Raw genomic sequence first — 19613 nt, 5'->3', positions numbered from 1 at the left:
TCTGTAAACTGTGGGTGCAAAGTGTTGTGTCTCAGGGACAGGAGAGTGACTAAGGTGTCCCCATCAACCCAAGGGGATCCAGCTCAAGTGCAGCCCACTCCAGGGGCCCCTGCTTCTGGGCCCCCACCTGCTCCCCATTCCCCCACCTGCTCCCTGTCCCACCTCCCTGCCCAGCCCACTCTGCTCTCTCCCCAGGGACCGTCTTCGTGGTGCAGTGGGACCACATCTACCTCCAGGGCTGCGAGGACAGGGGCAGCTTCACGTTCCAGGCCGCTCTGCACCGAGATGGCCGCATCATCTTCGTTTACAAAGAGGTGAGCGGCTGGCGGCGGCGGGACGTTAGTCCCGGGGCTGGCCCTGGGCTGGGGCTGAGCAGTGTGGGGACACCGTGGAATTGGGGGGGGGGGGTGCAGGGGAGGCACGAGGCATTTTCTCGCGCCCTCTAGGAGCTGGCTCCGAGCTCCCTGGAGTCTCGGTCAGCCCAGGCGACTCGGGTAGACAGAGCCCCTTCTCCCGCCACAGATTCCCATGTCTGTCTGGGAGATCAGCTCCGCCCAGCACCCCGTGAAAGCTGGCCTGTCAGACGCCTTCATGGTCCTCAATCCGGCCCCGGGTGTGCCAGGTGAGTCTAGGGGACCCAGCCAGTGGGATGGCCTCGACCTTCGTCCTCCTGCGAACCACATCCTCTCACAGCCTCAGCTGCCTCCTCTGTAAAATGGGTGCAGACAAAAGGGGAGCTGTCCTTCTGGATCCCCGCTCTAGTGCTGGCATGTTAGGGGACACAGCTCTTTCTCTCCTATCTCAAACCCCAATCTGAGGCCAGAGGAGGCTTTTCATGCTGAGATACTGTGTGGCCCAGGCTGGGCTTGAACTTATGAAAATTTAGCTGTTTCAAAATGTAAAAGATATGTAAGAATGTGGAGAAAAGATTAGCGTTCTTGCTGGCTGGAGAGGAGCACAACTACAGTCTTAGCATCCTGGGAGGCTGAGGCAGGGGGATTGTAAATTTGAGCCCTGCCTGGGTGACTTAGTGGCCTATCAAGTCTTTATCTCAAAATAAAAAATGAAAAAGGGGGGCTGGGGATTTAGCTCAGAGACATAAGCTCCTGCCTTGCAAGCCGGCACTCATGAATTCAATCCCTGGTACCAATAAAAAAATAAATAAAATAAAATAAAAAATAAGTCATTGTTTAAAAAATGAAAAAGGGCCGGGTGTGGTGGTGCACACTTGTAATCCCAGCATTTGGGAGGCTAAGGCAGGAGGATCATTGTGAGTTTGAGACCAGCCTGGGCTACAGAGTAAGCTTAAGGTCAGCCTGAAATGCATAGCAAGACCCTGTCTCAAAATGACAAAAACATGAAATTAAATTAAGTCGAATTAAATATAAATAAAAATAAAAAGGGACTGGGACATAGCTCAGTGTGTAGGCCCTGCTTCAATCTCTAGTTTTGAAGAAAAGAAGAGATGACAGTTGTCCCTGTCCTCCAGACCCCCTCCCTGGAGTCCCCCCAGTCAGTCAGCTGTCTCCAAGGTCTGTGGGGTCTTGGGGGCTTTACCAAAGCCAAAACCCATGTGAGAAAACAACTGGAGAGGGCTTGGGTGGGGCCTGGTATACAGCATTTGCCTGGCCTGTGGACGCCTGGATTCTATCCCTAGCATCACAAGGAAAACCCCACATTGTATTAGTTAGCTACTGCTGTGTAACAAGTGGTCCCCAAATATAGTGACTGGAAAATGGAGACTGTATTACCTTAGTTTCTGTGGCCCAGGAAGCACAGAATGACTCAGGGGTGTCTTTCAGAGGCTGTGATCAAAGTGTCAGCCAGGGTCACTGTTATTGGGATGGCTGAGGGGCAAGAAGAGGTTTGTTTCCAGAATCAGGACTCAGGTCCCCAAAGAGTCTGCTTGGTTCCTTGCCTTGTGAGCCTCTCCCAGGACAGCTCACCACAGGGGCCCTGGCCCCTGACCCAACAGACAAAGTGGCAAGAGAACTGGAGGAGGGGAAACCAGTCTTCCAAGCAGAATTTTAATGATTTTTGCCGCGTCCTATGGTTGGCAGCAGATCACTGTGTGAAACTCTCGCTGAGAGGACACTGCCCGAGGACAAGGGTACCGGGAAGCTGCTTTCCCATCTGCCTGACATGCTAACCACACTGCCATGCCCTGGCACCAGCCTTACAGCTTCATGTTTACTCTGCTCCCTTCGCTCCCGTGGTGAGGGTGGCCTGTGCCTCTGGACTGCTCCACTTGGGCACACGTGACCTCAGTGGTACAGGCCTGGAAGCCCAGCACTTGGGAGGCTGAGGCAGAAGGATTGCCATGAGTTCAAATCCAGTCTGACCCTGTCTCAAGAAACCAAATAAATAAATAAACAAACCAGTGAGCCCAAGGCCTCAGCGAGGTGTGTGACTTGGCTGTGGTCACACAGGCCTGGAGGAGAGAACTGAGACCCCCATCTTCCCAATCTCAATCCCACTGAGCCTTTGTACTGGGGATTGAACCACGGCCTTCACACCGAGCCCTGGCCCCTTTTCTATTTTGAATTTTGAGACAAGGTCTTGCTAAGTCTCAGAATTGCCCAGGTTGGATTTAAACTGTTGATCCTCCTGCCTCAGCCTCCCAGGGTGCTGGGATGACAGCAATGTGCCAGGATGCCCAGACATTCAGCCTTACTTAATCTGACCCTCCCTGACTCTAGATTGAATCCTTTCCTCCTCAGCTGCCCCAGGTATGCACATCCAGGGCGTGTGGGGACCCGAGGGCCGGTCCCGGTCTGTTTCAGGAGATGTGGGTTGCATCAAGCTGTTGGATGGGGGAAAGAAGAGGAAGTCAGCCCCAGGGGCAGGGCAGGCTAGGGGTTCCTGTGGGATTCTGGGGTGCCCAAGGCTTTGATGCAGGGTTGGAAGATGCTCAGCCCACCTGGTATAATGGGGTGTCCCAGGTAGGAGTGGTGGGGGTTCCAGAGCTGGCTGCAGAGGGACACTGGGAGTCCAAGGCCAGCCTGGAATATGTGAGGGGGTGAGAAGAAGAGGAGCCCTCCTGCCGCCTTGTCTGTGGGGTCAAGGGCCAGGGCCCCTGTGGTGAGCTGTCCTGGGAGAGGCTCACAAGTCAAGGAGCCAAGCAGCCTCTTGGGGACCTGAGTCCTGCTTCTAGAAGCAAACCCCTTCGTGCCCTTCAGCCATCCCAGTAACAGTGACCCTGGTGACACTTTGATCACAACCCTGAGTCATACTGCCAGACCTGAGTGAGGATTATTAAACGCAGAATGAGAGGAGAGAAGGAATCAAAGAATGGATATACAGCCCAGACCCCACCTGACACTTTGAGGCCACAGCCAACCGCGGGGGACCTGCAGTGTCCCCAGGAGCTGAGGTGGAAACAGAAATGGGCCTGCACCTGGGTGCAGAGCTGCCAGCTGCACTGGGCAGGGTGCAGGTCCTCCGGGACCCTAGACACATCAGGCTGCCTGGGTCGGAGAGGAAGCAGAAGGTCTCCAGGCACCAGACGCTGGGCTGGGGCGGCGCCCACACCCACCCGCAGATGGACTCACTGTCCAGGGTGATCCCAGCTGTGGGGAAAGAGTCCGCAGGCAATGCTCTCAGGCGCAAGGCCGAGGGCTGTGTTTATGAAAAATGAAACCATTACCAGAGCCCACACTCCAACAAGCCCCAGCTGGCCCTGGGTGCCAGCCGGGCTCCAAGCGGGGACGCATCACCACCCCCGCGCCTCCCTGGCCTGCTGTCTCTTTTTGGGGGACAGCTGGCCATCTCCAGCGGCAGCCATGGCTGGGGTGCACCCTAAACTCTGAGAACTTGGCCAGTGCCTGGCTTTCCGTGTTTGCCCGGAAATGACCCCTTTGAGAAAGATCCTCTCTATGTGGGGTGGGAACTGGGATGGCTCTCTCTGGGCCACAGCTGCTGTAGAAATCTTGTCAGAGTTTTCTTGGAGTCTGCAAACCATCTGTTCACACCTCATCAGCCATTCATTCATTGTCATTTTTTGTTTTGTTTTTTTTGAGGCCAAGTCTTGCTATGCAGTTCAGGTTGTCCTTGACCTTGTTATGTAACCTGGGCTGTCCTTGAGCTTGTGAAGATCTTCCTGCCTCAGCCTCCCTGAGTGGTGGGATTACAAGTGTGCACTACCATGCCTGACCTTATTGTCATTTCTTGAAGCCTTGTTAAGTGTTAAGAAGCCTTGAAGCCAGGCTCAGGGCTGCAGAGGCACCAGGACTCTGTCTTGGGGAGCTTGAAGTCTCAGGCCAAGGCAAGTGATCAGGAGAGTAGACACTGACTTAGTAGTGGGACAGGTGACACTGGAGCCTGTGGAGCTGAGTGGGGACCATGGGGCTGAGCCTCGAAGGCTGACATTAGACCCCAGGCCCTGTGGCTTCAGCCCCTTGCAGGGCAAGAGAGAGGGCAGCTGGGGTTTCATGTTTACCCTTTCTCCCCCTGCACCTTGGTGCCGAAGGGGTGGCTTTGCAGGGCACACAGGGCTCCTGGGGACAGCAACTGAGGAGCACTGTGAAAGCCCCCAGGCTACCTTGTCATAACGCAGAAGGAACTGCAAACATGACCCTTCCTCTCCTAGTCTCTGTCAGACCCGCTTGTATGTGGCAGGGGCCTTCCTTGTTTAGAAACAAAAAAAACCCATAAATGGGGCATGGTGGGGCCCACCTGTGATCCCAGCACTCACTCCCAGCTGAGGCAAGGGGCTCCCAAGTTCAAGCTTAGCTTGGGCAGTTTATCAACTGCCGTGGGACTTGGCTTCAGGATAAAAGTTTTTGAAAGGGGAGCAGATGGAGGTCATTGTGATGAGTCGGGTTCCATCCCCGGCACCCAAAGCAGAAGCCTGTGTGCATGAACAAGGATCTGTGTGTCTGTGAAGGGGGGCACCCCTGTGCCTGTGGGGGTGAATTGATGGGGAACTGGGCTCTTTTAGTCACCAGACACCCCAGGTTCTCACAGCTCCTCTTGGCTGGAGGAGGATAAACACACTCATTAGATCTTTTTTTTTTTTTTTTTTTTCTGTAAGAGCTGTGTTGGTTTATATGAATTTGGAAAAGATACATTTTATACTAACAGGATGAAAATTAAAACTCCTTTTCCAAAAAACTAACAAATCAGATTCTTAGTTCTTTCATGAGCCAGTAACATTAGGTCAGTAAAAATATTAAGAGGCAACTTAATGTTAATCACTCGCATTTGTGAGACCAGGAAAAGTTGGAAGACAGAGCTTTACCGGAGCGGGAGCCAGCAGGGAGGCTGCCTTAGCCACCCAGGAGAATCCGTCCTCTCAGCATCCAGTGGGCTTGGGATCAGTGGCCCATGTTTGGATTTTCCAAGCTGCCCAGCCCGTCTATTGACTGAATACCGGGAGCCATCCTCTTCTTTCTGGATTTCCTGTCTTCCCGCCCTCTCTTCTTTTTCTTGAAAATATCAGCACACCAGACCCACTCTTTCCTTCCTTTGCTGCCTTTTTATTCCCCCTTTGATGCACTCCTGCAAAACCTTCTAATTCACAGAACTATTTTTGGGAGGCTTGGCAGAGCAGGATGACGCTCCCCTCCCTCCTCCCCTCCCCTCCCCCTCCTCTCCCCTCCCCTCCCCCTCTTCTCCTTTCCCATAGCCCATGACTTCCAACCCAGCCTTTTCTAGGTTAAATTCTCAGATATCTGTGTCCTTTTCATGGACGCTAGCTTTGCTCACTGTGCATTCATCTGGATCTCTCTTCGGTTTTCTTTTTTTTAATTTCTGCTGTTGTTTTGCAGGGGACAGGGGATCCTGTAGCAGGGGGACTTCTGCTCCTGAAGGTGGGCTGGGTGAGGGGACCCCAGGTGCACCATGCGCTCCCCTCTGGTCTCTTGTGAAAGGATCAGGTGGCTTCTCTCTGCTGCCTGCCCTGTCTGTCTCTATTTTCTCTCTGCTTTCTGATTCTCCTGTTCTGTTTCCTCTTCTTTCGCTCCCACATCTCAGAGAGTCTGTGGCAGGGTGTCCAAGTGTTTCTCAGTGCCCTCAGGCACTGCACAACCTGGCCCTGGCATCCTCCCCAGTGCCACAGTGGTCCCCAGAGGTTACCAAGTGGCACAGAACCTGTGTCCCCCCTCTGTGTACACTCAGAGACGCTAGGTGGGCAGCTTGGAATCAGGCTGAAATCAGCCTAAGCCATGCTAAAAACTAAACACAAAACTGGTGTGGCTTTGGGGAACCATCATCCCTGCTTGGTCCCTGCTCTCCAAAGGGGAGATGGTGACATCTGTCTGTGTACCCCAGAAAGGTACCAGGTCCAATGAGGTGATTCAGACCCAGCATCAGGTCTGGCCTGGGTGTCACCAAGTGGCCGGGACTTGACAGGGCACCAGGGCAACAGAGCCCGCACCCACCCTGGGTGCTGCCCAAAGGGCTCGGTAGGGCAGTGCGGGCGTCTGGGGGAATCTGCAAACCTTATAGAGCTTTGAGTGATGCAGACAGCCTCCTGCCACACGCTACCATAGGTCACCACTGCGGGCTTCAGTGCTGAAGGCTAGGGACGGGCTTGGTGATCCTAAAGGGCTGTGCAAGGTTGAGTCTGCAGGTTTCTTGGTATGGACTCAGTTTCTTCACCGTGACATGAAGACAAAGGATACCTCAACTAATCAGTGCCCTGCAACTCTTGACCCATCTCCTCTCTGACCAAGCCCACCCTGGGCAGTGCTCCCGCTGGGCACCTGCCAGAGCGAGCTAGACCCTTGTCCTCCCATTCCTGGCTGCTTGCCCAGGAGACAGCGAGTCCCAGATATGCTCAGGACAGGAGGCGGAGGGCGGGGGAGGGGGGAACCTGGGTCTCCTTAGAAGCTACCTGGCCCCCATGCAGGAGTCCTGGGAGGGAGGCTGGGGTGTCACTGTCCCTGGCAAGAAGGGTGGCCCTGGCCCTCCTCTAGTGGCCGGGGTGGTAAAGAGTCAGCCGCCCTGGGACTCCAAGCTCATATACCCCGTGAGCATTAATGTCCCCATGTCTCCTGGTGTCCCATTTCTGCTGAAGGCAAGAGAGAAAAGCAAGGGAAGCCAGCGTGACCCCAGGAGGGAAGCAGGAGGGGACCTGGGGGGCTGGCAGGGGGCGGCCCTGGGACGCTGGGCAAGGAAAGGTCAGTGCTGGGGCAGAGTAGAAAGGGGTGGTGGTGATGTCCAGGCTGCCAGGCAACACCGGGCCAGGAGCCTTGAGGGGGGATCTACTGTGTCCCAGCAACACCCACAAGCATCAGCTAAGGGTGGCCCAGTTCAGTGCCTGGTCAGTGGGTAACAGGGTGACCGATGGCCTCCCCAGGGATTTCAGGCCTTGAGCCTGCCTGCAGGGGCCTGTTGAGTTCCAGGAACCTTTGCCACCAACACCAGCTCAGCGCCCTCTTCATTGCACCAGAGGACCTGTCCTGGGTGTCACCCTTTGGTCTCTGAGGTATCAGGGGCTGAGGCTGCAGCAGGTACAATGGGGAGAGGGGGCTTTGGGTGCCAAACCGAGGTTCACTGCCGGGGGAAGGAGTGGGGAGCAATTCTAAGGTGGGGCAGCAAATGTTGAAATGTGCCTCGATGTGCAGCTATGTGGTGGGCGCCCAGATTCTTTATAGGAGGGGCAGGTGGGGTGCACAGCGGAGACACAGGAGCCCCTCTGTCTGTGACTGACTCACTGAGCTCTGCTGCCTCCTGCAGAGCCAGGTGTGGGGTGCATACCTCTCATCTCAGCTCAGGAGGCTGAGGTAGGAGGATCGCCATGAGTTCAAGAACAGTTTGGGCTACAGAGCAAGACCCTGTCTCAAAAAAACAAAACATAAGATATTGAGGCTCTTGGGACCTGCACAGCCCACACTGTGTGGGGCCAGCAGGGGTAGCTGACTGCTTGTGCCCTAGGCTGCTCCCCAGCTCACCTCTAGCCCCGGTTCCCTGAATCCTCAGTGTCCCCGGCTCTCAGTCTTCCCTGCTCCTTCCAAGCTGTGAGCTCTTCTGGGCTAAATCCAGGCCCAGGGCAGGCCCCGGAGCCTCAGGCTGGGACTGCGTCTGAGGACAGATGCTGCCTCTCTCGCAGAGTCCCGTCGCAGGACCATCTTTGAGTATCACCGTGTGGAGCTGGACACCAGCAGGATTGCCAGTGCCTCCGCCGTGGAGTTCACCCCGCTGCCCAGTGAGTAGGGTCCTATCCAGGCTGGGAATGTTGTGCCATCATGGAGGTACTCTTGTATCAGACCATGCTTGCCCGAGCCCTGGAGGGCATGGCCACTGCCTCCTGGCCTCTGGTTCCATCTGTAACCTGAGCCCAGCACCCCCTCCTTCCTGGAGCTGTGGCAAAGGCTAGAGCAACCTAGGCAGAGCTTGGCTTTTGTTTGTTTTTAAGATAGAGTCCTCCATGTAGCCCAGGCTGACCTCAAACTCAAGGTGATCCTCCTGCCTCAGCCTCCTGAGTGCTAGGATGACAGGTGTGTGTGCCTTGCCATGCCTGGCTCTGGGCAAAACACTTTTAAATAATCAGCTGTCTGTGTGTGCACAACTGAGCAGAATCTGATCCAAAAGCTCAGAGCAAAGGGAACAGACACATTATAAAGAGGCCCTGTGTGTCTTAGCCCATAACAGTCACCCCTGGGTGTCTGTGGGCTCAAGGGAAGGGTCAAAGCCTTCAGCAAAAGTGGGCTTCAGGTTCCTGGAAGTAACCAAGCAACTGTTACCGTAACAACAGCCACAGCAAAGCCAGGAAGCAGCCTGGACAGCACAGCTCCTCCAAATTAGTGATCTGTAAACTGACAGAGAGCCAGGGAGGCTCGAAGGCTTATTTAGGTCTCCTGGTAGCAGTGTGTCCCTCAAGGTAAACATCCTGCTTCTGTAGTTTCATGGGGTCCCATGACGGCTTCTGGCTCGTGCCACACTACACAGGGCAAGCGCTCACTGTGCCCAGGGTCCCATCTGGTCATCACAGCCATCTGCCCCACCATGGTGGCCCTGTTTCCCTGTGACCTCCCAACCAAGTGGGACCCATACTTAAGGCTTCATACTTAGGGATCCCTGGAGTTTTCCTCCGTAAAATGTCATGAGCTGCAAGACAGTTCTAACTCGGTCATTGCTTTTGTGGGATGATCTGGTCGGTGTCTGTCTCTCCATGGGATTGGAAAAGGCAGGGACCAGGGGATCAGCAGTGGCAGGGGTCCCCAGCAGTGGCTCAGGACCTGATCCACTAGTGCCAGATGGAGGGAAGGAAAGACTCAAAGTGAGGATGGCACTGGTGACCTTGAACGTCCTCACATTCCGGGAGAAGCCTGGAGGCTGCAGAAAGGCCTGGGGCTAAGCATCTCTGTCACTGTCTCTGTCTCTGTCTCTGTCTCCGTCTCCCCACCCCCCAGCCTGCCTGCAGCACCAGAGCTGTGACACCTGCATCTCCTCTGACCTGAACTTCAACTGCTCCTGGTGCCACGTCCTGCAGAGGTTCGTGCCAGCTCCACACTGACCCCGAGGGGACCCCAACAGACTTGTAAATTCCTCCACCCTCTGCACTGGGAACCTGCATTTCCACCTGGAGCTTCTTTTGCTAATGACTGGAAAAGCAGAAGCTCTTGCTGAGACAGCTATGAGCCACGGCAGAGCCCTCTACCCCAGGGCCCTGCCTCAGCGCGGTCTTCAAGGACCAGGATGGAGGGTCCCTGCAGGCCCGGGCATGGAAGCAGAGGCATCTGTGGAAACCTGGGCTGCGTCGAAGGCGGCCTGCGCCTGGTTTTGGAAGCAGCTTCCTGGGTGGCAGCCAGTGTGGGATGCAGTTCCTAAGGCTGATTCACCATCCACGCCCCCACGGAAACTGTCCCAAATTCAGTTCTCCGGTCCAGGAGAAATTGTTGACAGGCAATCCTGGGAAACAAGGGCTCCCGAGGAAGTGGGAAGCCCTGGAACTCAGAGTCACCTTCGGGATCCCCCAGCCCCAGGCCTGGGATCCCAGAGACTGGGCCCCTGTGAGCCTAACTGTGCCTTGCTACATCTGGAGCGCTTGCGGGGCGGATGGGGAGGGGCGGTCCCCCAGGCAACCTTGGATGGGGCACCCTGGATCTCAGGACTGGCTGCCACCCTGGGACTCAGCGTGCGACATGCGCTGAGCCACAGGAGCTGCAGAATGAGTCAGATGGAAGCAGAACTCTTAGTGGGGACCATGGCAGTGTTGTGGGGGTGGGGCTTGACATCAAGAGTAGGGGAAGGGGGTTTCCAGTATGGACCGTGCCCTGCTGTGGTTACAGCACTGTGGCAGGTGGTGCCATTGCAGGATGTGAGACTGACATGGGCTGGAAACTTCCTGTCCCCACCATGGGCCTGATGCACCCTAGCACAAGCCCCTCCCTGCCAGCTGTCTGGAGCCCAGGCTGAGCCAGATCCCTGAAATGCCAGGGGGCACAGTGAGTGCCATGGGGCACCCATGGGTCTCTTCTCCCTTCTCCTTATCCTGCTGCCTCTCCCCCCACCGCATCTCCGGGGCTCTGTCCCTGCTCTGGGCCAGGACTGATATAGACCATATCACTTTTCCTGGCGGCATCTTCCTGTCACCCTGTCCCCACCATGATCCCCTCTGGAATCTAAGGTGAACTCAGCCCCTGGATTAGCTTGTGATGGCCATAATCCTTGCCTTGGACATCAGTCAGCCTCCCAGAGGTGCTGTGGGTACAGGTCAGGCCTGGACAGTGCCAGGCATTCCAGAGGTGCCCAGCCAGTGGCACTTTCTGCTCCAGCCTTTCACTCTGGGTGGCTACCAGGGCTCACTATGGTTGCCCTTAGACCTGCCCAGCAGGCTGAGCTCCTGGGAAATCAGTTTGATCTAAAAGAAACAAGTCCCCAGCCTCCCCCAGCACCCCCAGCCCCACAGTGGAGGACAAGGGGACCTACAGGAAGGCCTGGTCCGGTCATCCTACTGCAGACAGGCAGCTCTGGGCCCACAGAGGCCTTGCCCTTCTGGGGCAGATAGCAGGTGGGCTGCTGGTGCACAGTGAACTCGCCAAGAGCGACTTCCTAGCCCTCGTGGTTCCAGATGTTCTTTCCATGCAGATGTCCCTGAGCTCCTGTGGGGCGCAGTGGCTTCCCCAATACTGAAGAGACAAGAGCAGAAATGTGTGTTGGAGGTTCTGGCTGACCTCCGCCTCCACCCTTTCTCTGGGCAGTGCTTGATGACTCAATTTCTCCCTGACTCCATCACGCCACCCTCTGCCCTTTATAGTCACGCAGAAAGTACTGGCTGCATCGGAACCAAACCAGAACCCTAAACCTCACCTAGCCTGCTCTGCACAGCCCTGCTCTCCAAGCGCAGGGGCAAGCATTTCTCAAAGGGGGCTCAGCAGTACCATGTGGCACAGGGTCAAAGGGACCTTAGCGTCATTAGAGGTCATACAGCCCACCACACACATCTGGGCAGATGTGGCCTTGACCCAAGGGAGCCGGGTCAGGAAGATGGGGACCCTGCACACACCTTCCTGCCCTCCAAGGAAAGGGTGGAGGGGCAGGAGGGTCCTGCTGCAGGTCCCTCAGCTGCCCGGCACCCAGGGCACTGCCCGACCACCTGGTCTGTAGCTACTGAATTGAGGGTTGCAAAATTGGGGCTACTGTGCTGACCCCTACAATCTCATCTTCCTGTCCTTTTACAGGTGCTCCAGTGGTTTTGACCGCTACCGTCAGGAGTGGCTGACCTATGGCTGTGCTCAGGAGGTGAGCAGCTTGGGCAACCTGTGGGGGCCCCGTCCCAGCTCTTCTCTGGATGCCTTTTTAAAAATTTTTTCAGAGATACAGTCTTGCCATATACATTAGGCCAGCTGCAAACTCACAGCAATCCTCCTGCCTCAGCCCTCTTGTCTTTAATCCTTGGTGTCTTCTCCTCTGCTCCATCTATGATTTGTGTTCAATCTGCTCTGAGTCCCTCGGACCACTGTGCAAGGTTCTAGAAGGTTCTAGAGAGCACTGTGAGCCCCAGCCATGAGTACTTCCTGCACTTGGGCATGAACAGGCAGTCCCCAGAAACTTGCTTCGGGACCCCTGTGGAGGGGAACCTGGGCATGGATCCTTGGAGAGGCTAAGAGTACGATGACATCCATGAAGCACCAGCCAGGTGCTAGTCCTTCAGCTTTTAGGGGTAGCAGTCAGTCTAAGGTGTGAAGGGTGCCCCAACATCTGCTGTTTAGAATCCCGTGCAAGTTCATTCTCACAGCTAGAACTCTCTGTGCTTTGATTCTTTAATGTTGTTTTAATATAATCCCAAAAGCCAGGGGCCAGCGCCCTACTGATTAATCCTTCCTTGGGGAAGGATTCGAAACAGCTGACAGATTGCCCTGTGGGACAAGACCCTTACAAGACAAAGTGGAAAGTTTAGTTTATTTTGTGAGACAAGATCTCACTACGTTGCCCAGGCTGGCTTCAAACTCCTAGGTTCAGGACACTCCTGCCTCAGCTTCCTCAGTAGCTGAGACTAATGAGAGGTCTAAATGTACTGGGGGCCCAGCCACTTCCAGCAGCAGCACAGCGGTCTCTTGCAGGCAGAAGGCAGGACGTGCGAGGACTTCCAGGACGAGGATCAGTACTTGGCTTCGCCCAGTAGCTCGGGCAGCCCCTCGGACAGGGACATCACCATCACCACCACTGCCTCCTCCCTCTTGATTGACAGCCTCACCACGGAAGGTAAAGTCAGGGCCTGGCGCAGGGCGGGGCCTGGAGAGAGCAACTAGGGATGCTCAATGTCTTGGCCAGGGCCTTCCTGCCCTTCTGCACACTGCAGACTGCAGACGGCCCCATTCTGGGAGCTGAGCTCCCCGCACTGAGCCAGGGGCGGGCACAAGAAGAGGGGGTGTCGCCCCATGACTCTAAGCCTGGTGCTGCCCCTGGCAGGCTGTGGGATGGCGTCACTAGGAGGGGCAATCGATGTCCTTTCTGGGCTCTGGATACGTTATGGGGTCATCTTGGTTCAGCTGGACGGTGACCCTCACGAAGCTTCTTTACCCGGGTCCACACTCGGATGTGAGTTCCTCTACCCCGGCCCCAACTCTCAGGCCCCCTTGGCATTGGCTCCTTTTGTGGGAAGAGGGACCCAGTAGGGCGATGATGTGCTCTGTCCCTAAGGCTTCTCGGCCGCCTGAGGCCGGGAGTCTTTTCCAGGTACCTCACGTCCAGACCCGCGAGCCCCCTCCACTTCTGCGCAGATGCAAGAGGCCGGGTTCCCAGCAGCCCCCGCGGTGCCGACCCTGGCTCGCAGGGAATGATGGGAAGGAGGGAAGGGGCATAGAGGGGAGGCATGGCTGAGCCACGACCTCACGTCCTCCTAGGGGACGAACTAGGCTTCAGGGGCAAATGAGGCCGCTGCGAGCTGCAGGAGGCAGCCGCCTCTAATCGCAGGCCAGCTGGCGTGGGACTGGCCAGAGGGCAGTCACGAAGGCTGGGAAAGACAGCAGGGCTGACGTCCTGGGTCTGCCATGTGCTGAAGCCACTCATGGTTCCTGATCAGTCCTAGCACCCCTGGTTGTTGGTGTGAGACGTGATGGAAAAATACAGCGAATGGCCACATTTTTCAAAAGAATTACAGCAAAAATCACATTGGCACCAATCCCCCTTTAAATCTTCCCGCTCCCTCACTTCCAGCACCCCCATCCCGTCTCTCCTGCCACTTAAAATTTTTTTTTGAGGCAGGGTCTTGCTGTGCAGCCCAGGCTGGCCTCAAACTCTCGGTGACTCTTCTGCCTCAGCCTCCTGAGTGCTGGAATTACAGTCATGTTTCATCAAACCCAGCTAAATTTTTTTTTTTTTTAAACTCCCTGCGTCTCTTTACTTTATAAGGAAGACATTAAGGCGCAGACAGGCCCAGAAGAAATGGAGTCAGGTTTCATGCAACTCCAAATTTGTCCTTTCCCTCCACCCACTGCCTTTCCCCATGCTGAAAGAAGTAGAAATAGGCAGGGATTTAGTTCAGTGGCATGCGTGCCTGCCTGGCAAGCCTGAGCTCGTGAGTTCGATCCCCGGTACCCAAAAAAAAAAAAAAAAAAAGAGAGAGAGAGAGAGAAGAAGAAGTAGAAATGAGTCTGTGCAGATTCGGAACACAGCAGGACCCTCAAGGCTCTGGCTGTGGAGGGGACCCAGAGGTTGCCTGAGAACCGCAAAGAACTAATAAGGGTTTTTAAGACTCAGCGCGGAGGCTGGGGTTTAGCTCAGCGGCATAAGCGCCTGCCTTGCAAGCAGGCAGTCTTGAGTTTGATCCCCGGTACTGATAAAAAGGAAAAAGACCAAAAAAAGACCCAGCCCCGTGTGGTAGCATATGCCTGTAATCCCAGCACTCAGGAGGCTGAGACAGCAGATTGCCACAAATTCAAGGCCAGCCTGAATTTGTAGGGAGAATCTATTAAAAAAAAAAAAAAAAAGAACTTCAGTATTGATGGTGCGATTCTTCGGAAGATGGAGTCACAGCAGAAGAAAACCTTAGCCCAGTGGGGAGCTAATAAGCCAGTGTGGAAGGCTGACCTTACACCTAGAGGAAGCCCCATGGTTTTCCCCCAGGGCCTTTATTCTGAGCCGCATCCCCAGCCCTTTTCATTTGATTTTGAGATAGACTCTAAGTTGCCCAGGCTGGGCTCAAACTTGTGATCCTCCCGCCTCAGCCTTCAGGGAGTGCTGAGGATACAGGCATGAGCCACCATGATAGACTTACAGGGGAACGTTTTCAGTTTCCCTCATAGTGTATACTTTCCATATATTTGTTGATATTTTAAGTTTGTTGGGAACACACCCCATGTGGGCTGCCTGACAGGTGAGGAAGATAAAAGTGGCTGGGGGAACAGTGTGGCCCAGATGCTGTGGAGAGGTCACGCCAGGGCCCAAGGGGCGGTCAACTGTCCCCAGGAGGTGACAGCACCAGAACAAACTGAGGCGAGTGAAGCTCTCAACCCAAGTGAACATTTTAAGGAGGCTCAAAGAAAATCCCAATAACTGAGATATTTTTTGGTACTAGGAACTGAACTCATGTCCTTGTGCTTGCCAGGCAGGCACTTATGGCTAAATCCCTGGCCAAGATAATATTTGAATACAATTTTTATAGAAATCAAAATTAAAGCTAAAAATTCCATTACACAAAGTAAATATCAAAACAGGAAATAAAACAAGGAGGGGAGCCTAACCCCAGCCCACAGAGAGTTTTGGAGGCAACCGGCCCAGACAGCCTTGAACTGGCCTTCTGCCATTGCCCCATCCCCACCCCCACAGCAGATGAGCTACAGCCAATGAGAGGAGGAGGAGGAGAGGGGAGGACAGGTGACAGAAAAGGGCCTGGAACACCTGTGAACAAAGGGGACTTTCAAAAGACATAGGTGGCAGGGCTCCTACAGAGGAAAAGCCAGGAGATGCTGTGAACCTGGGGGGGCAGATCTGCATGACAGTCACGTGACCGGAGTAACGGCCTGCAACTGTCAAGCATAGTCTCTGGACAGGGCCGCTGACCCCTCTGCCCCGTGTGAGTCCTGGGCAGAGTGGCAGGAAGGACCCTGAGGGGAAACTGCAGTCCCCAGTCTCCAAGAGAAAAGCACCACTCCTGATCTCAGGCTGGGGATCTTGCTCAGTGGCATAAGCATCTGCTTTGCCAGCACACAGTCGTGAGTTCCATCCTCCGTACCAAAAAAAAAAAAAAGAGAGAGAGAGAGAAAAGAGAAAGAGAGACAGGGTCTCACTATGTGGTTCAAGCTGGCCTTTACCTCACTTTGTAGCCCAGGCTGGTCTTCGACTTGCAAGGATCCTCCTGCCTCAACCTCCCAAGTGCTGTAATGCAGGCACATGCCACCATGCCCAGCACCACTCCTAATCTTCACACGACTCTGTTAGCATCCTCTCCCCTGGCTCCTCTGCCCTCCAGTGATGCCTGCCTGGACTTTGCCTGTCCCCTGTCCTCTGTGCCCCCCCCCCGCTCTGCCTCTCTTTTTGGGCTTCAGTTTTTGTGTGTCTCAAGTGAGAAGTCAGACAGCCTCACTGAAGTCACATCCCAACCCAGGTGACAAAGCTGTGACTGTGGCGCTAACCTTTCTCCTTCTGGGCTCTCTCTGCAGATGACACCAAGCTGAATCCCCAGGCAGGCAGAGACGGTAAGCACAGAGCCTCCTGCGCCCGCCGCCTCACCAGACCCCTAGCTCTTTTGGGGGGGAGGGGTTAGACCTCCCACTGGATAGGGCACACTCAGCTCCATGTTGAAATGGGAGGGAGGAGAGCAAGGCTGAGGCAGGACAGGTGACAAGGGGACCTGTGGCCATGGCCTCTTCCCCAGGGCCCTGAAGGTCATCGAGGGAGGCCAGTGTCTAACACTCAGGCTGCAGAGAGCACCAGAGGGCAGCTTCAGTCCAGGCTCAGGGTGGATCCCAGGAGGGAGACCCCACAGGTGCAGGCTGCAGCCACCACAAGGGCTGATAGGGACTTCATAAGATTCTGGCTTGGGGGCACTCAGGAAGTTCTCTGCTCTGAGCCTGTGGGAGGCACACCCTGTCCTCCGCAGGACCAGTGACAAGTGTCCTTCAGTCCAGTTTCCAGGGGTCTCTCAGGGTGCTAGGCATGAATGACCTCACTGCCCCTCCCAACCACCCCACCAGGTCGTTGTTATTGTCACTCTGGTTCTTCAGAAGTGACCGTGGAGACCTTGGGATTCAGTACGTGCCCAAGGTCATGCACTGTATACAGATCCGAACCCCCGAAGCCATTCCCCCCATCCCAGCCTCTGCAGCCCCGTGTGATTTCCTCATTGGGACTTTTGTGGCCTGGAGTGGCAGAGAACACCCCTGAGGGGCCTTGGAAGACATCCAGGCCACTTCAGAGTGATTTCCAAAGCCAGCCCAGTGATGCCAAGGATGGTCATTCCATCCCCAGGGGGATGCCCAGTGCCTTTGCAGACTCCCTGGGCTCTTCTCTCTGAGATTGTGTCAGGTCCCCAGAGTCCCTGGCCTGGGCTTCCCACCACCCCTGCCTGCCCTCATGGTCTCTCCACAGGCCTGCAGGACAATCTGTCCCCGGACTCCAAGGGCCCCCCAGTGCACCTGGGCACCATCGTGGGCATTGTGCTGGCCGTCCTGCTGGTGGCAGCCCTCATCCTGGCTGGGATTTACATCAGCGGCCACCCCAACTCCAACGCCGCGCTCTTCTTCATCGAGGTCAGTGTGGATTGGGCCTGAGGTCACCATCTGCTCCTGAGCCGGTCTGTGCCCATCTCTCCCATCTCATCCCTCTCCAGCCACATACCCAAGAGGACCCACCCTGCAGTGGCCAGGGCCAGGGCCCCCTCAGTGCATCAGCCCTCCTGCTCATGTGGAGTAGCCGTCAGCTTGCTTGCTTTATTTCATGTGTGTGTGTGTGTGTGTATGTGTGTGTGTGTGTGTGTGTGTTTGAGACAGGATCTCACCATGAAGTTCAGGATGGCCTTGAACTCACTTTGTAGCCCAGGCTGGTCTCAAACTCCTAGTGATCTTCCTACCTCAGCCTCCTAAGTGCTGGGATTACAGGTGTCCACCATCAGGCCCAGCCAGCAGCTTTCTTTCCCTATTTGTGAAATTTAAAAAGTCCCCAGAGGAACTAAAGAAGGCCAAAAAATGCCACTCAGTGCCCACTTCATGGCCAGCCAGCTTTTCTCTAATAACTTATGGTCCCTTGTGCCCAAATTGCAGGTTCAGAATTATTCAGAGCCACAGTGGAGCCAATTGCTGCTGTTTCTGTGGGTTTTAGATAACAAAGGACATGAGGGTCATGTACTGGAGGGAGGGAAGGGTGGTACTTAGCAGAGGATGCTGCCTGCCCTTTTGAACACCCCAGGATCCCACAGAGCCAGCTGAGGTGTACCCTAGAAATCAGGCTCAGCGCTCTGGCTCTGTACCTGGAGCCCAGCAGCTCCCACCCAGCTCTCTACTCCAGAGGGCTCCTGAGCTTCCGAGGAACTAGTTCAATCTGTAGAATTCGGCTGGGTGTGGCAGCAGGAGGCTGAGGCAGGAGGATCCCCTTGAGTTTGCGGCCAGCTTGGGCTCCATAGTGAGTTCAAGGCCACACTAGACAGCAAGACTCTCCCAGCCCAGAGCAGTTCTATGGCCAGTAGCAGGGAAACCCTCACTAGACGGTCATCTCAAAGGTCCTCAGAGGGACACAGTGGTGGCCACATAGGTCACAAGCTCCCTGTCTCGTTACACAGAGGCCTGGGTAATGAGTTCCCTCAGCTTTTTAAAAATGTCCCATTTCCTGTGGGTTCTCAGCCTATCCAGGTGTCACCTGGGAATTGCAGGTCTCAGGACCACAGGGACTTGAACAGAGGGAATTTCAGGGGGACTCTGGAGACCCCTGACTGTCTCAATGCAGGACCCATGCCATGTGGAGGTGGTTACAGTGTCACTGCTAGTCCCCAGGTCTGGAGCCAGTGGCTTTGCCCAGGTTTGGGCATCCACTCTGTGTGGCAGGAGGCTCCAGCATCGAGGAATAAAAGGTCTCTGTCACCCACCTGCCATCAGGGAAGGAAGTCTTGGTGCCCACCTCCCTTGGGGTGGGGCCCACAGAGGGGTCACCGCCACCTGGTGACTTTGCCCCTGTGTCCCTGTAGCGGAGACCCCACCACTGGCCGGCCATGAAGTTCCGCAACCACCCCGACCACACCACCTACACGGAGGTGGAGCCCATGGGCCACGAGAAGGAGGGCTTCGTGGAGGCCGAGCAGTGCTGAGGCCACGCGTGAGGCCTGGGACAGCAAGGAGGACAAAAAGTGACTTTTGCGGGGCTCCCGAGAGTTCTCCTTGGCCAAGAAGAAAGGGGCAGGGACAAGGGCTTCGGAGGCTGGTCCTCACCCTGCTAAGGAGGGCCTGGAACAGCAGCCACACGGTGGGGTTTAAAAAACCAAAGGCCTCATCTCCCCCTCACCCCCACCGGCCTTTGGCCTTTCCTGGGGCTCCCACCCAGAGTCCCAGCACATAGCACAGCCCCACTCAACTCCAGGCTGGGCCTGGGAACTGCAGAGCCGGGCACTGTGCGGCCTGCCCAGTTTGTCCCTCTTACCTGGTGACAGGACTGGTGCGCGGCACCTCCAAGGCCTCGGAAGACAAACGGGAAGGTGGGGGGGGGGGTGAGGCCTACGTGAGCCCCGCCCCCCACTGTTGCAGGGACAGCGGTGACCTGGAAAGCTGCAGGCTGTGTGCTGGCTGGGAACTCAGGAGCTCAGGCTCCCAAACTTAGCGTCTGTCCCCTGGGAGCACGGCTGCCTCCGAAGCGCACCGAGCTGAAAAATCTAGAGCTTGGCCTCATTCGGGTAAGACGTCTCAGCCCAAATAAATGCAAAGTCAGTCTGCATATGCATCAAGGGTCTGTTGGAGATCGTGAGGGATGGCGTGGGGCTGGGGCAGGCAGCGTGCGACACCCGCATGTGAAGAGCTCCAGAGTTTGCAGGGAGGATGCTGATGACCCATACACAGTGAGACACAGGCTGAGTCCTGCTGTCTTCCAAACTGCAGGAGAGAGCACTGTGGGTTGAGTGTGTGTATGGGGGGTGTGTGTGGGTGAGAGAGAGAGAATTTACGGGCAAGAGAAGGCTGCACATCACAGGAAGGCTCTTTGCAAAGCTGTGCAGGACAGGAAGGTCCACACTGGTTCTCAGGCAG

The 19613-nt window shown here is 55.6% G+C and overlaps 1 protein-coding gene across 1 annotated transcript in view; it reads left to right on the top strand.

The window, feature by feature from the left end:
- Plxdc1 (plexin domain containing 1) overlaps positions 1-19305 on the top strand; it is a 40917-nt gene extending 21612 nt beyond the window's left edge. The window contains exons 6-14 of the mRNA XM_003466909.5: positions 196-314; positions 523-622; positions 8054-8149; positions 9357-9438; positions 11628-11688; positions 12510-12651; positions 16050-16085; positions 16978-17138; positions 18566-19305. Coding sequence (XP_003466957.2) covers positions 196-314; positions 523-622; positions 8054-8149; positions 9357-9438; positions 11628-11688; positions 12510-12651; positions 16050-16085; positions 16978-17138; positions 18566-18685 — 917 coding nt within the window. The 3' untranslated portion in view covers positions 18686-19305. The remainder of the gene's footprint in view (positions 1-195; positions 315-522; positions 623-8053; positions 8150-9356; positions 9439-11627; positions 11689-12509; positions 12652-16049; positions 16086-16977; positions 17139-18565) is intronic.
- The last annotated feature ends 308 nt before the right edge of the window (positions 19306-19613 follow it).

The sequence above is a fragment of the Cavia porcellus genome, unplaced genomic scaffold (genome assembly GCF_034190915.1).
Source record: "Cavia porcellus strain 051 isolate PalLab524CR breed Dunkin Hartley unplaced genomic scaffold, mCavPor4.1 scaffold_6, whole genome shotgun sequence".
Lineage (NCBI taxonomy): Eukaryota > Metazoa > Chordata > Mammalia > Rodentia > Caviidae > Cavia > Cavia porcellus.
Note: the sequence above shows the minus strand (reverse complement) of the source record. Positions and strands in the feature narration are given on the sequence as shown.